This window comes from Eptatretus burgeri, chromosome 2, assembly GCF_056783735.1.
Source record: "Eptatretus burgeri isolate ZD-2024b chromosome 2, Ebu_testis_v1, whole genome shotgun sequence".
In the NCBI taxonomy this organism is placed as follows: domain Eukaryota; kingdom Metazoa; phylum Chordata; class Myxini; order Myxiniformes; family Myxinidae; genus Eptatretus; species Eptatretus burgeri.
Window position 1 is genome coordinate 100,888,838 of NC_140962.1, and position 17,320 is coordinate 100,906,157.

The 17,320-nt window shown below is 39.0% G+C and overlaps 1 protein-coding gene across 2 annotated transcripts in view; it reads right to left on the reverse strand.

Annotated features, from left to right (window-relative positions):
* Positions 1–6: 6 nt before the first annotated feature.
* LOC147032678 (IQ motif and SEC7 domain-containing protein 1-like) overlaps positions 7–17,320 on the reverse strand; it is a 90,382-nt gene continuing 73,068 nt past the window's right edge. For both annotated transcript variants that reach the window (XM_085870486.1, XM_085870487.1), the window contains exons 12-13: positions 10,720–10,769; positions 7–5,272 (exon numbers count right to left, since the gene is read on the reverse strand). In XM_085870486.1, coding sequence (XP_085726612.1) covers positions 4,757–5,272; positions 10,720–10,769 — 566 coding nt within the window. In that variant the 3' untranslated portion in view covers positions 7–4,756. The remainder of the gene's footprint in view (positions 5,273–10,719; positions 10,770–17,320) is intronic.

A 17,320-nucleotide genomic window follows, 5' to 3' on the forward strand; every position in this document is an offset into this window, starting at 1 on the left:
TGGTGTGATTTTACACTGTACAATATGTCATTTTGACAAAATGAGATTGTCGGACGGACCAGATAGCCATCCCAAGCCTGGTGTGTGTGTGTGTGTCGGTCGGTTTTTGAGCAAGATACAGCAATTAAACTGTAAAGAACCAGTTCGCCATAAGTATACAAGGGTCATGTGAATTCATCTGTGGTGAGAACACCTGGGAGGGAATGGAGGACTGAATGGAGAAAATTAAAGTTGGGGAGAGAGAGAGAGAGAGAGAGAGAGAGAGAGAGAGAGAGAGAGAGAGAGAGAGAGAGAGAGAGAGAGAGAGAGAGAGAGAGAGAGAGAGAGAGAGAGAGAGAGAGAGAGAGAGAGAGAGAGAGAGAGAGAGAGAGAGACAGAGAGACAGAGAGACAGAGAGACAGAGACAGAGAGACAGAGACAGAGACAGAGACAGAGACAGAGACAGAGACAGAGACAGAGACAGAGACAGAGAGAGATACACAATAATACAGGAGGATTGGAGAGACAAATAAATCATTTTTATTGTTAAAAGACGAGATTAAGGGAAGAGAAGAGTTATGCAGGAAGCTTCAGGAAATAGGAGGGGAGGTCATAATTCTGCCATATTTGCATTGGTAATAGATGGCCCCTTAAATAATTGAACCAATGAACAGATTTTTATTTTCTGATGGGAACTGTTTAAATGCATTGAGCATTGCTTTCCTTAATGGGATGTGGAAACCTGCCACTGTGAAATGAGTCTGAAGTCATAAAGAATGGCTATTTTCAGTTTTGTGTAATTTAGGATAATTAAAATGCTCTATTTCATATCTGTGCAAATTTTGATGCTGTTCTTCATTAACATTGCTTTTTGGAGTGATTAACAGGGGGGTCATGACATGAAGTCAGCTGCTCCACAAGTGACCTTATAAATGATCATGTTTCACGACCTTAAATGTTTGACGTCGCAAGAAAGCTAACATTATCAGGACTTCCATTTGGGAAATTCAATGAATATTAATAGTTAACCCAGTACTAATGTGGGAATACCATAAATTAATCAACCTTGTTGCAACGAATTATGTCAGCATCGCGATTACTGATATGCCATCAGCGGTCAGATTGTGGTAAACAATCCAGTATCCATTGCTAGCACCTTTAGAACTAGTGTCGATATTCTGGATTTGCACTTGATTGCTCTGAAACACTTTCTTCGTGAAATAACCTCAATCATTGTTTTTTCCTCTAAGTGGACCACAATAAGCATTTATTGTCCAGCAGACATGAGGACACCTATTTTATTAAATTGTAATCTGCATTTTAGGTCCATGGAGGAGTATGGATTAGGAATGATCATCGATTACTTTTTTGAACTTTTGCAATCTGACAGTGAAGTGGTAGTGACCCATCGTGTTGATGATTGAAACACTAATACCACTGATACTACTGTAACTGGGCCTACCAATTGGATAGTCACAATGAAGAAGGCACCGATGGAGCTTTAATTTTAGTTTGTTTTCCTTGTGTGAAATTCAAGGACATTTTGTGTCTAACAAATAAAAATAATAATCTTTGAGATAAAATGGGAAGAAAGTCTTAAAAGTGAATTTATTATTCTAATTCGTTAATTTAGATTACTTCAGGAATGCAGTATTCACAGACCTGAGCCATTGATTGCATCTGCGGTGATATTAAAAAAGGACACTTTAGGGTTGAAGACATTTTTCTGGACAAAGAGGACACTTTTTAATATCAAGAAATTGCAAGGAACAAAGCCAAACAAACCTACACCTGATATATCCATTGTGCGGTGACAAATAATTAACCCAATTAGAGTAATTGACATAAACAATTCCAGTGAAAGTAGGCAGAAATGTAGGGTAAGGTACCAATTATAATTATGCAAAATTTTAAAGAGACATCTCTGATAAATGCCCATTGCTGAGGCGAGTTTACAGAGTTAGGGGCGAAAGCAGCAAGTTCTCCTTAACGTTCAATTTCCTAGTTTTACGTTCCTGACAATTCAATATGTATTTTAAGAGACAACCCTACAAGTTTTGTCATGTACTCGTTATAAAACTAAAGCTGACTTTCTGCAGATTTAGGAAATATAGATATCTGAAAAAAATAGTATATATATTGCAACTCATTTCATGGTGGCAGGCCATCCGACATCTTGGTAACGAACACTCCCCGGATATGTTTGCAAGTTTAATAAATTGAGTATAATCCAAAATTCAAACAGGGTGCATTGGAGTCAAACTCTGGTTACATTCCAAATAAACATTATGCATTTCAAAGCCGTTTGTTGCCGATGGAAATGTCATCCTTTCATGGTGATAAGCTTTTGCGATATAACTGACGTTTAACATATGCAGTGCGAGTTAAATTTGCTGGCAGCAACAGCCAGGGTGAAACTGCATGGCAATAAATCAACAACTCCTTTTAATATTCATTGAGCAAAATGAATGTTGATATTAAATCATAGATTTTGGCTTTTAAATTGCACGATAAAATGATTATTCTTCAATTCCCCTTTTGATACCATGAAAATAACAGACATTAATTCGTAGTTCCAAGTGACAGTTGATAATCTCCACGGCGAGGGCATCACCTAACATGACGTCACAACATTACCATCGGTGATGCGACTCACAAAGTCGTCGGAGCGTGCATTGGCGCACCCAAATCGTTCCTGTTGATGTTATATCTCGCTCTTATGGTTTGCAGATGCTTGTTGCAGTCGAAGATTTATGTCTTGTGTGGTAGGTATATCAACCCCATAATTAACGATTCAAACATACTGTTAAACTCATTGTCCCAATGTCTCGGGAGTCACGACAGCATCACGACAGCGTCACAAAGAAGGGAAAAAAGACTAAGGGTAAAGCACACTCTATACATGTCATTGACAATTAAAAAGGTTTTTTTTCCATTTTTAAGGGTTCTTGCATTTTTGTTTAAAGCCAACAGTGTGGTGCATTAAAGCACGCAAGAGAGCACAAGAATAAGCATGCAGCGTGTAGGGTGCATTCTGACCCCACAGAAGAATCAAGCACAGTACGCAAGTGGTAGATTCAAGCGCAGGATCAACATAACCCCGACCCTTATGAAAAAGTTATATATGAATCATGTATGAATACAGGATATCCCAATTCTAAGCTGCTTCAAAGAGACTTGACCAAGTATCGGGTGCAGAGAACGGACATCATCAGTATCCTTCCGTGAATGCAAACCGATCTTCCATCGAGTAACGAGCACTCATATCAGCCACACTTTTTGGAGGGTAATTGGGATTGAAACGAACGAAAAGTTCACTTTGGGATTTCAACACACAAAACAATAATAGAAGAGTGCGCAACAGCCAAATAACGGTTGTTATTGCAATTGTGCACATCTTCGAGGAACGCCATTTCATATTATAATAATCTCCGGTTAAAGTCGGTAGTATAAATTTAATAATCATCTCATATATATCTCTTTTTTTTTGTTAATGTAGGAAAACATAAGCATTTCCCAGATCCATTCTTATACAACCTTTGCGTAAGAGGGGGCCCTAATTAAACATCGCAACGACGTGGCATCCAACTATGCCCAAAAACAAGTAAATTGTTTGCCTCTTTAAAAGCCACACAAAACCCACTGTTTTCAAATGGCACAACATCTAAATGATGTGTTTATTTACAGCTGCCTAGGAGAAAAATTACTGTCACTCAAAACAAAGCACACCACTCAACACGCTCTGGGAAGGGTCAACACAATGTACACGTTGGCAAGGCCGAATGACGATGACTGAAGTAGTTGAAGTAGCTGGAACATCCAAGGGAAGGGTAAAAGAAGCAGCGCGTTTGATTTTCATTTTTCTTTCACCGATTTAATCAATACCTGCCCGGATTTTTATCCGGTTGTTGAAATATAGCCGAGCTCTCTCCACAAATGCACAATGTATGGCTTTGCATTGCCCACAATTATCTCCGTCTTTCATAATTATCTGTGTTGGGAAGTTTCAAAGGAGTTTAGTTCGAGAAACAGAGGTTACTGCCAAAGCGGTTGCTATGATTCATCATGCGAATTAAATCATCGCCTTTGTGGTATCCTTGACAATCGGAACAGGGATATCTGCGCACTGTGCTATAAACCGCTCGACCATCGCAGCCTTGCTCTGGATCTGCATTAATCTCAAGCTGTGTGGTTCTTTTGTGCATTGCCTCGCAGAACCAGCCTCACACCGGGCAATGCGCATTGAAACATAAATAAATGAATTCTCAATTTATTAATTTATTTATTGATTGCTGTTCTTGTGGAAAACTTATGATGGAATTTTTTTGAAAGTCAAATAACCAGGAGGTTTTCAGGAAACTATAACTTTGAGACTCCATTTTCCAAAATGGTGGAGTAAGATGCCTGGCACCACGTCCAAAGCGGATCTCACTTTCCTAAAGGCTGTATTGCCTTTCTCTTATCCAGAATACATCATTTGCTATCTCTACTCTATTCATAAGTGAGCATGACCTTTCACTACCTCGAAACATAATGCCTTGTATTCAATCAATATATCTCATAATAATTTGTTAGTTATTGCAGTGTTTCCTCATCAATAGTGGTGGCATTTCTATTAAAGAGTTTTCTGGCCAAAACCATTTTGATAAAAGCAAGTGACACATTATGAATAGGATTTTAGATCCAAACCCCCTAAAAGGCCTTCTTGCAATGCCATATCAATGCTGTAATGGTTGTGTTACTGTGGAGCCTCAATAACCTCTTCTATTGTGATTGGCTACACATCCGTACTGATGCTTCCGGCACCATGCTTCGGTTTAGGTTGTGGAGTGGTGGATCCAGGAAGTGTTTGGGTTTGTTTGCCATGCCCACCACTATGTCCATGGTGACAGGGTATCGGTAGTGCGTAAGGTGAGTGTACAGCACCATGGTGATGATGCTGTTGCTGCCCAACTGGTGGTCCTGCCTCTGATATACTATTCACTCCTCCCCCTCTATCCCTCTCCCTCCCACCAGGACAAGCACTCGCTGCATTTGGCCCAGCAATGGGTGATGGCGGGGTATGCCCATAAAATTGTGGGTGAAGCCCAGGAGGCACCAGGTGGTGGAGGGTGCAATCAGACGGCAACGGGCTAGTACGAGAGTGAGGCACGGACTTGTTTCCACGCATGGTATTCAAAATGGAGCCAAGAAAGGAGCCCGAAGGAGGAAGTGGCTGGCTGGAATGCATTTCACCACGGCCCTCATCATTGGTCCCAGGCTTCCGTTGGTGTGAGCTTTCCCCAATGGATCCCTGTGGAACAAACATCATTACAGGCTACCAAAAAAGAGATGTGTGGTACTTGTAAATGGAATATGTGTACTTCCCCTTTTTTCATTTATTTACCCAAACCCAAACAAGCATTTAAAACACTACACAAGGACCATCTGTGTAATGTGTCTTCAGGAAGCATTGAGTTTGGATTGGGATAACATTTTGCAAACGTAATAGATAGATGGCTCTTAACTAAAAAAAATAATGAAAAGAGCACATAGAAGTTCTTTTACATCAAGAAGCCAGTAAAAATTTCAGCATACCATGTGAATAAAAAATTACATTGAGTTTACTCCCCTGTGACGGCAAAAAGAAACATAGGAGCAATACCCCTGAGTGCTCACCTGGTAGCAACTGGATAAGACAACCAGGGAACCACTGGTAGGCATGGATGACACACAAAATATGGAATGGAGAAGAAAGTAAATACCTATGGATTTTTTTTTTAACGTTGTGAAAAATCTTTGGTACATCATGGGTAATGAAGGTTGTGGTCAAGTTTCATCAGAATTGTGTGTGTCGTTTCTGAGAAGAAAGCAAATACCTCTTTTGGGGAGCAACCCCCATAGACAACCTTCGGCCCGATTTTTTTTAATGCTATCAACAAACTTTAGTACATACACGGTGATGAACGTTCTGGTAAAGTTTCATCGAAATCGTATGTGTAGTTTCAGAGAAGTTGCAAGTATTTGTGGACGGACAGACGGACGACGCGCCATCCCATAAGCTCCCCGGAATGACATTCCAGGTGAGCTAAAAACAGGGATTCCAACAATATAAATATTACTCACCATATTCATGCAAACAGTTGTTTAAAAAAGAAAAATTAACCAATGCTATCAGTATGATGGCCCAGAGCAACAAGCTCAGTGAACAGTGAATTTGCTACATTTTGGTGCAAACAAAGAAAAGTAATGAAAGCTTCATCAAAACCTCAAATAAATAAAAACTACACAAGTGAGGTGGTCTGAGATGGCAAAGTTGATTAAAATATAGAAATGGTCAGTATGAACTAATAACACTGGAACGTCACTCGGTAGAGCGCATACCTCCACCAGGCTGAACAGTTTACGTTTTGTATCCCACTGATAGGCCAGATCTGGATCTGGACCTGAACCAAAATCTAATCGGTTTATTTCTTGTCACTTACCCAACTCATCCACCAAGTTTGTCATTATCAACCTCAAACTTTTAAAAATATTTTGCTATTTATCGTTTTTGGCCCCATCTTTCATGGTGAAGAATCAGTTTTTTAAAAAATAAGAAAAATTCTGGTATCTGGATCCGATTCTGGATCTTCACCACAATGGAATCATTTCGTTCTTGTCACACACCCTACCTGTCCATCCAAATTTCGTCCGAATCCTTCCATAACCTTTTTAGATATCCTGCTCACAGACAAACAAGTAGACAGACAAACAGCTGTGAAAACTTCACCTCCATCCACCTTGGGCGGTGGAGGTAAAAACAGTTTCAACTAGAGGGGGAGCACTCGGTAGAGTGCAAAACCTCCGCCGTCAATACTGCTGGGTCACTTAAGTGAACCTGATATCCTATTCATTGTAAGTCAAAACCGATCAGACTCTACTGAACCACGATTGAATAAACTAAACGAGATCGACACGCATGTAGAAATGCCAAAAAAAATCGAAATTTATTTGAAAAAAAGTTGCAAAATTTCTAATTTTTTTTCTCAAACAATTTTTTTGGGGGGGAGGGGGGGTTGGAAATCACTTAAAACATGTAGAAATGCAAAAAAAAATTTCAAATATTTTTCAAATAAAATCGAAATTTTTTTGAAAAAAAAGTTGCAAAATTTTGTTTTTTTTTTCTCTAACAAATTTTATTTTTTGGTTGGAAATCACTTAAAACATGTAGAAATGCAAAAACAAAAATTCAATTTTTTTTTTTTAAATGGCCGCCACAGCGGCCATATTGGACTTTGGACCAAGTCCAAAATCTAATGGCATGATCCTTGGACCATACCTAATCCCCCCACCAAGTTTCGTCGAAATCCATCCAGGAGTTTTTCTGTAATACTGTTCACATACAAACAAGCAAACAGACAGGGGTGAAAACAGTAACCTCCGTCCATCTTCGATGGCGGAGGTTAAAAACAGTAACCTCCATCCATCTTCGATGGCGGAGGTTAATAAAAACTACACTGATCTAAAGATTCTGCACTAATTAATAACCAAGAGGGCATTCATTTATTTGTTTATTTATATGGATGGAGAAGAAAGGGAGAAGAGGATCAGATTGGTACAATGTATTGGAGGAGGGGTGTGGGTGGTGAAAGGGTTGGCAGTAAAAAACAAAAAAAAAATCACACTATATTTACCTCTGCCACCGAAGGTGAAGGAGGTTATGTTTTCACCTCTTTTTCTTCACCTCTGTTTGTTACTCGCAAAATCGAAGATTTTTCAAGTATGTATATTGGTCAGTCGATTTTGGTATTCTGTCTGTCCGTTTGTCAATCGCCTACAGGTCATAATTTAAAACCGATCTTCAAGAAACTTCACCAAGTTGTGGAGGTCGTCTCAACTGAGAAGCCTATTGATTTCGAGGTCAAAGGTCATCTTGAGGTCAAATTTCTAAAATCCTCATTTTTCATCCGATTGACTTAAAATTTGAACAGGATTTGCATATTGCGTCACTGAATTGGGAAACTATTTTTGAGATCAAAAGGTCAAAGGTCAAACCTCTAAAACAATCAATTTTCAACTGAAAAATTGTCAATTTGCATCTGATTAACCTGATAATTCAGCAGCAATTGCATCGTGCATCAGTGAATTTGGAAGCCAACTATTTTTGAGGTCAAAAGGTCAAAGGTCAACTCACGGTCAAACTTCTAAAATCAATTTCAATCTGAAAAATAATCCATTTTCATCCGATTGACCTGAGCTTTGATTAAGATTGTCAATTTTAATCTTAATGACATGGATAATTTGGGGGGGGGGGTGGATTTTACAAGTATCGTGTTCTGCATATCTTTTTCTTGTCTGTTTGTTTGTGTGCAGGATATCTCAAAAAGTTGTGGACGGATTTGGATGAAATTTTGTGGATAGGTTGGGTGTGTGACAAGGCTGAAGTGATTAGATTTTGGTGAAGATCCGGATCCAGATCCGGCTATAACAAGGGATAACAAGGATATAACAAGGAAATCCAACACAGGTGGAGGCCATTCAGCCCATCATGCCTGCACGAGCACCACACCAACGCATCGACACAAGATCCAAGGAAGAAAATGCAAAAAATGATTTTCATTAATGAAATATGTTTTTGTTTGTTTGTTTTGGGGGGTTTTTTGTAGTTTTTTTTTCTTCCCCTTTTCTTCCCCTCAGGGGAGGGGGCATGGGCTTGGTTAAAACACACATCAACCACACAACCCCACTTGACAAGACCCCCATCAACAGCACTCCGTATACATGTACACAATCACCCATCAATGCTCAAACTACCTAAGTCTTATCAACATCGCCCTACCCCTCTATCTCCATAATTTCCAGGAACCTATCTAATTCTAATTTAAACTTTTCTACTTTTTCTGCTGCCACTTTTTTTTCTGCTGCTGCCACAGTGCTACTCAAATTTTTAAAGTGATTCTTCACCATTGAGAGATCGGGCCAAAAACGACATTTCGCATGATATCTCAAAATGTTGTGGACGGATTCGGATGAAACTTGGTGGACATGTTGGGTGTGACAAAGAATTGATTCAAATTTGGTGAAGATCCCAATCTGGATACGAGAATTATTTAATTTTTAACATGATTCTTCACCATTGAAAGATGGGGCCAAAAATGATGTGGTATTTCAAAATATCAAACTTTATCACCCGTGATGCTCCAAGATTTGTTCATGGCATTAAAAAAAACATCCGGAGGTATTTACTTTCTTCTCCATTATATATTTTGTGGGACATCCATGCCCACCAGTGGTTGCCTGGTTATCTTATCCAGCCACTACCACGTGAGCGCCCAGAGGTACTGTCCTGATGTTTAATATCTCTGTGAGGTTCTTTGTCATCATTCTTGTCGGTCCAGCTATCACTGGGACAACTTTGGCATTATTCAGATTCCAGAAGCTTCTTACTTCATTCTTGAGGTCTTGGCGTTTGGTTATTTTCTTGATATCTGCATCGTTTAGTCCAAAATCACTGGTATTAACACCTCAATTAACCTCACTGGTATTCTCTTTTTTGTGTACCTAAGTATGATATCTGGTCGCAACGCTTTGTTTTCGATGTTCACGCTCGATGGGATCATTAGTTCGTACGTGAGCGGTAGATACTTCCATGTTTTCAGTGATTACTTTTGGTTCATGTTCCCACAAATTTTCTTGAATTGGGACATCAAAGTTTTTGCAGATGTGCCAGCGGATTACATTATAAACTCTGTTGTGTTGTGTGTACAGCTGTTCTGACATGAGTTTGTTTTTGTGTGTGTGTTCGGTCATTAAGCAGAACATATCATTCTCTTAACTGACCCCACCTCTACCCCTCACCTTTCAGTCTTCTTCTTTTTTTTTATACTCCTCTGTCTGTCTCTCTCTGTCTATCTTTGTCTGTGTCTGTCTGTCTCTGTCTCTGTCTCTGTCTCTGTCTCTGTCTCTGTCTCTGTCTCTCTGTCTCTCTCTCTCTCTCTCTCTCTCTCTCTCTCTCTCTCTCTCTCTCTCTCTCTCTCTCTCAACCCCTCCTCGCATCCTTCCCTCCCACAGTTTAGCATTGTTTAGTGAGGCATAGCTTCCCCCCTCCCCAAACCTTCCTCACTCTTCCCCCTTCCTAGCTTCCCCTCCCTACTGCCTTCTCTCTCACCTCCCTCCCTCTTTCCCCTCTTCCTCTCTCTCTCCCTCCCCTCCCTCCTCTCTCAGCTCCCCTCCTTAGTAACCCCCCTCCCTCCCCCGTCAGCTAAGCGATGGATTGTATTTGCTAGTAAAAGAGTAAAAGAGGGAAAAAAGGAAGGAAAAACCAAATTGCCAAAAATTGGCCTTTGCAATTTGGAGAGAGTTGGTTTATTCAATAGTATACTTCTATATGATAGACATAAGGAGGCAGTCGCAAAGTTCGGACAAAAATGACAAAAGAGTTTACAGCTGGGGATGGAAGTTGAAGGGAGGGGTGGAGATCTTGAACTCAGTGTGACTGACAATGCAATTGGCTGCAAATCATAACGCACAGGGAGCGTTTGGATTGTCGCGAGGATTTGTTTGAACAAAAATGTGGTGACATGTGTCATTGCTGACACAAATGTCTTGCATGCTGAGAGAAGTTAAGATGCATGGCGGAATGGGCAACGATAGCTCAATCAAATGGCAGGTCGACAAGAACATCACGAATACACTTGCTGTGAAAATGTGTTGTTAAGTGACCTTCTGTGACATGGCATGGCATGTGAGAATTGGCAGAATGTGAAAACAAACGCTCACCTCGACGTTACTGTCCAAAGATCCAGCACTGCTCCGCCGTCCACGCTTCCCTGCACACAAACCACAAAGGCAATTCCCAACAACCACATATACTGAGTATGAGGAAGATAATTATGTCCCAAATATGCATATAAAAAGGAAGTTCCACCATGGAGCCTCTTGAAAATGCAAACAAGTTATTTATTTAGTATTTCGTATGCAGCCTGTTGCTGCTGGTTGCATAATTGCTGAGAGTGCAGCGAGGTCGCTGATGGCAGTCAGTGCCCCTGTTACCAGTTAGCTAGTACAGTTATCATTTTGCCCACCTCTGAAGGATGACGGACTGCGTCAACTCACCTGGTGTTATTTAATGGTGTGACAGTGGCTCAAACCCAAGTCCCTGAGATCTTAAATCAGCCGCCTTAACCATTAAGCCAACGCCAGATTAATAACTTATTAAAAGAGGAGATTGAGCAGCATTAATGAGAAAAACAGATTATGCAAAAATAGATCATATGATCAACGATTATGACGATAAGCAAGTGATGGTGGTGGGGAACGAGAAGATAGCATCTCCATTATTACTTCCACATTATGGCAGAATTCCCCCTCCTCCTTTAAGATCTGTATATTGCTCTTCCTTTCACATACTCCCTGTCTCCTTTCCTTCCCTCTTCAACTGCCTTCTCTCCAACTCTCATCCTTATTTTTATCCCTATTCCCTTCCCTTCTCTCAATTTTATATTTCACAATATACCTCCTTCTGCACTCCTTGAGTATGTAATATGTAGATGGTCAATGACATTTCTAAACAGCCGGAAAATCTGACACCAAACACAGAAGACAATCCTCATAAATCATCACTAATCCAACCGAGAAGAAGCCAATCAAATATCTTCGTAAGCAAATGTCAGTGCTGGAGGTTGAAGGATAAGGCTTTCTATTAGTTCCACTCGCTCTCTCGAAGTCACATTATTCCTTCAGTGAATCATTCTGCCAGGCAAGTGAGTCATGATGTTTCAAAATCCTCTGCAACAAATTCTGCATTTCCACCTGTGTGCAAAGGCCACTACAGCCGGATCAAACCTCATCTCTTGCTGCAAAATAATTTGCCAAACAGTACAACCACAATGTGCTCTCTTATTGGCAAGGCCTCAGAACCTGTGAGATATCCGTAACAGGTGGACAAAGCCTTTTTCTACAAGGGCAACAAAGGCAAGTGCAAGAGTGATTGTGTGGCAGGCAGATGGGTAAGTCACAAGAGGTTGAAGGTTGCATGGATGTGCAGATAGATTGTTGTTCATGGCAGGGTTTGTGTTGCCTTCATCATTAGTGCAGTGGCAGAGCAAGCAAATTGTGTACTTTGTGATAAAAGCACCAAAGTTGGTGGACAATTATACGAAGATCACTTTCAGATGTAGAGTCAAGGCTAATGGAAGAGCTAGAACACTGAACAAATCAGGACTCAACAGAACAAAAGGAACAGTAGAGAGGGGGGGGGACACCAATTACAGAGTTGAAGGACAAGATAGAGGGAGACTTGGAGAAACAATGGGTGAGGGGAGGAATGGGGGGCAGGAAAGGATGCATGGGGTACACAAGATGGATACAAAAGCAAACTCTTTAGAAGGAAAAACTGGAATTTGGAAGGAGGTGAGTTTGGAGTGGTGGTTAATGAGGGTAGAAAAAATTTATGGTTTTGGATTGGGGATAATCTGAGATGGTGGTGAACAGCTGTTTTGAAGACCTAAAGGGAAGAATAAGATTAAGAGATTGTGGAAGTTGATTCCACAAGTGAGAAAAAGAGGAAGGATGAGTGGAGGTGAGCAGTGAGTCTGGAATCTGGGAGTCTTACCAGAAAGGGGTTGCTGGTAGGCCACATATGCCCTGCAGGAACCAGGGGATGACAAAGCATGGAAAGAGCAGAGGGTGCAAGACTAGAAATGAGGCGTTAGAAGACAGAGAGACCACCAACCTCTCTGCAATGGGAAAGTGATAGGCCCTTGACTCAGCTTCATCGTGGGAGATGCCAATAATCTTGAAAGCCTTGGTTTCCATGGCATCAAGCTGAGAAAGATGTGAGGCAGGACAGTCAGCCCAGAGGGGACAGCAGTACTCCATCAAGCTGTGGATGAAGGCATTATTGGTGGATAGGAGTTCTGATGTGCCGAGGAAGGACTTTGTATGACGAAGTATGCCGAGTCGGCAGCTGGCTTTGGAGGCCAGCTTTGACATTTGGTTTGCCCCAAAAACATCATGGCTGAAAGTGAGACCCAGGAGTTTGAGTGACTGAATGTCCTCAAGAGGATTTTTGAGAAAGTAGATCAGAGGGTTTGCCAGATCAGAGGGTTTCCTTTTGGAGAGAGATGGTGAGTGTGGATTTGTCAGGAATGAAAAACATATTCCAAGTGTTTGACCAGCTAGTGATTTTTGTCAAGGTCTGAAGAAAGGGAAGAGGCGGCGGCCTTCCTGTCTGAAGGTGAGGGATGTCATGACAGAGGAGATTAAAGGATTCCATTGAGAGCCACACACTGGCTATGGGAGTGGAGGTAGTCAGTAAGCCATGTGTCGAGTTGACCTTGGATGCATCTGGATTTGTTTGATTTGTTTGATAATTATTTTGTTTTGTTTGATAATTGTGTTTAAGGTCGCATTCACTCATGGTTAAGACAAACCATTCACTCATGGTCGCAGAGAGTTTGGAGAGCAAGGTGGGATGCCAGACTATATCAAAAGCACGAGACATGTCCAGAGAGACGGTCCTGTTGTCTGACATTGAGGGCCTCCATCCATTGTTGGGTAAGTATAAGTAGCATGTCCAAGGTAGAGTAACCTGATCTGAATCCAATTTGGTGATCTGAGATGAAGTTGTTGAGAAAAGGAAAGATTTCATATGAATTGTGATGATGGATTCCTTCCATGACTTTGCTGATGATTGGAAGTAAACTGATATGTCTGCAGTTAAGGGGATCAGTTTTTGCACCTTTTTATATAATGCAGTGACGTTGGGTGACTTCCAAGTAGATGGAAGATGGCCTCAGGAAAATGATAGGGTGAAGAGGGAGGAGGTTTTGAGGACATGTGAGCTGATGCCATCTAGTCCATATGCAGAATCGGAGTCGAGGGTTAAATGCCTCTGCGTGTGACACATGCTGTAAAGCATGGTCGCCATCAGATACTCATCCAGACAGCAGACACTGATGTTAGTAGATGATAAATGGGGTTTCTGGGATTCCCATTCAAATGAATGGGGAAAAGGGAAAAACTTTCTGACTCAAGCCCCAAAAGCCCAAAAATAGAAGTGATTTTCTCCCCACCTATCCTATTCCCTCCCATAAAAGCAAATGTAAAATTGAGACTGATTTTCTCCCCCTCTCACACAAGCAAATGTAAAATTGAGACTACAAAAGATTGAGACTTCCTGATTAAAGCACTTCTTCCCTTTTATATTTTCATTCCACTCAAAGAGCGAACCAACGAATATTTGCCCATGTTCTACTTTAGGGAATAACTTAATTCTCTCATAACATTCATTTCCATCGAGTATATTCACAAAGAATAACTTGGAACTTGGTTCTTGGTATAAGTGTCTTTGTTGAGCAGAAATGAAATAATAAACTTCTCTTAATGCTCTTATTTGACCACCTCCTGAGCCACATATCATTTTGAGATTGTAGTAAATTGTTTTTCCATTGTTCAATTGATAACCATCAAAGTTTTCAGTCCATTCAAGGATATTAATTTTTTTTCTTTACATCCTCCAACTTATTTGCAATTAAATTTGTCTGCTAATTTGTTTTATCTACTTTTACCCCAGTTATTTCTTCAATAAGACTTATTTGATATTTCTCACATTCTTTATGTTTCCCATTTAAATACCAAGGCTGATTACATCTCCACTATTTGGTTTGGTTATTGCTTGGTTCTAGCATTTATAAATCAGTAAAACGACGGCGGTAGCCTGTTGAACTCCCCAACCCAATATCTTAACACTTATACTTATAACCATAAGGGAGACTATCGATTCCATTCTCTAAAATATATATTTTATCAACAAAAGCTTCAAATGCTTTCTTATTTATCTCTTCTGTATACAATTGATGTTTTTAACTTCTTATTGTATTCATTTTTCTGTACTCTTCCTTCTTTAAGGTTAAACAGTTGTAATAATGTTTAAAGTTTATTGTTTCCTTGATTATATTTTTCTTTATTCCCTTTCGCTCCTTATCACACCTTTCAATGTTATTATTATCAATATACGTAAATGCATAAGACTTTGATCTCAATCCTATAAATTCACTCATGACCTTCCCACCCAATTCATCTTTAAACTTACCAATAACCTTTTTATTCTTTGATGAAAACAACACATCACCTGACTTATAATTACTTGTATCATACATATCAATATTATCAATCATATCCTCATATACATCACTTGTCTTAATTCCGAATATAAAACTATCTGTATCCATCTATAACAATGACACATTATCCTTATACTTTGATTTTAAATTATTATAGTAATAATTTTACAGTAAAATATAGTATATTATTATAGTAAAATTATAGTATAGTAAAATACTATAAATACTATAATTATTATAGTAAAATTATTATAGTAATAAATAACATACATTAACGGCTTTGACAAGTCAAGAATTGATGTTCCGATACAAATAGGTTTATCCATTTCAATACTCTCTTTTTTCAAATGAATAGCACAAAAGTTCTCTGAAAACACCTCCGCTTGCTCAAAACTTCGTCTATTAATTAACTTTGAAGCCTGTTTCCAAGATGTAGCGCGTCTTATGTTTTGTCGATTCCTAATATTTTCCATAATCTTTCCAAATACAGCATTATTCATTAATTTATAAAAGTCCTTCTCAAAAATCTGTTTTTGCTTCTGTTCTCCTTTTTGTATTAAAATCAATATACTTCTTTAACCAATGACTGTTTAAATTTCAAAATCCGATGAATTTTCCTCACTCTCAACCCAGCAGATAAATATTGTCTCAAGTTCCTTTGATGCAAAACATAACTTTCTTTATCATTTAATGTCGAAAGTAGTTTTTCTGGAGATTTACCTTTTATATTAAATGACTGTTGGTAATCACTTAACCATTCCTTTCTTGTACTTTCTTTATCAGGGGCATAAGGTAGGTCTTTATGTTTGTGATGAAGTTCTTCTGGATATTTTAAATCAACCTCAAAATAATATCCAACTTCAGCTTCATCCAATTCTTTTTGAGAGGAGACAACAATGTCGTGTAAAACTTTTTCATAATGTTTTTCTTAACCCATTGAAGTTTTCCATAACGTAAAGATTGAGACATAGCCCACTCATACAAATTGTTAGCATCATAATACATCAGGAAAGAGTTGTCCTCATTCTTATTATAATCAGGAAGATATTTGTTATTTTCGTTAGCATATCTCTTGGTAAATACTTGAGATATTCCTCCTCTTTTAGCCTTCTCAGTCATTAAAAGCATATCTATATCTATCACTGATTAATTCCAAATTCTGTTTTATCATTTTTAACATAGCACTCCAAGCCAAACCCGGGGCTGTGTAATAGTGAGCGGGGTCTATTCCATAATAATTTTTATTACGACAGACTGTTGTAAAGATTTCAAACACATCAGCCAATAACAATACATCAGTTTTAAGATACAAATCATGATATTCTCCAAGATTCTTTGTATTAAACTTCTCCTCAACCTTTTTAGCTTGTGTACAATCTCTATCGGAAATACGAGTTTCATTCAACTTGCTATAGAAACTTTCCCTTGAAGGAAGTTGTGTTTCTTTAAACTTCTCAAATGAATCCATGTCGTCATAAGGATATATTCCCTTTTGTGATAAGAGATCAATCTCTTCTTGATTTGGAAAATGTGATTTAAGATTCGGTAAGTTTTTAATATTTGATGCTAAGTTAGATAATGGACTTGCCATAAACTTGTATGTGTCAAGAAATCTGATGTGGGTTGTGGGGAATGTATGAATTGTTTTTGTGAATGAGATGTATTTTTGATCTGTGTTAAGAATGGCAGAAATATCTCCAGATGTCTTTGAAAGTTCATTTATAAATAGATGTGTCATAATGAGCGTTGTTGTGAAGAAAGACAGGAATAAAGTTTGGGGGCTTGTAATTAAGATTACAACGGGAATGAGCTGGACCTCCATATTTTCCAGTAAGATGACAATGATCCCTAACTTTGACCTCTCCCTCAATTTTCTCCTCACAAATATGACAGATACTGTTCTTTCTAAATTCCTTTTTCACTCCCTTTGTTAATGACATTGGTTAATAGGTTTTAACCATTATTTCTCTTCGTTTTATGCAGTCTTTTTTCCAATTGTCTTACAAACTCCCCTGAGGCATATTCTCCTCTATAAAGTTCGAACTTGTTGTATTCATCATCAACAGATTATTTGATATAACAACAGAAACCACAAGGAGTGTGTTTTTGATATTTATTTGTGTATGATTTATTTGGATTTGGAGAAACAGTATCTAACTTTACAAGGATACTTTCAAAATCACCATATGTCACAAACGGATGTTTTATAGATTTGTTAAAATCTCTGAATGATATGTTTGAACCTGCTTTTGGGA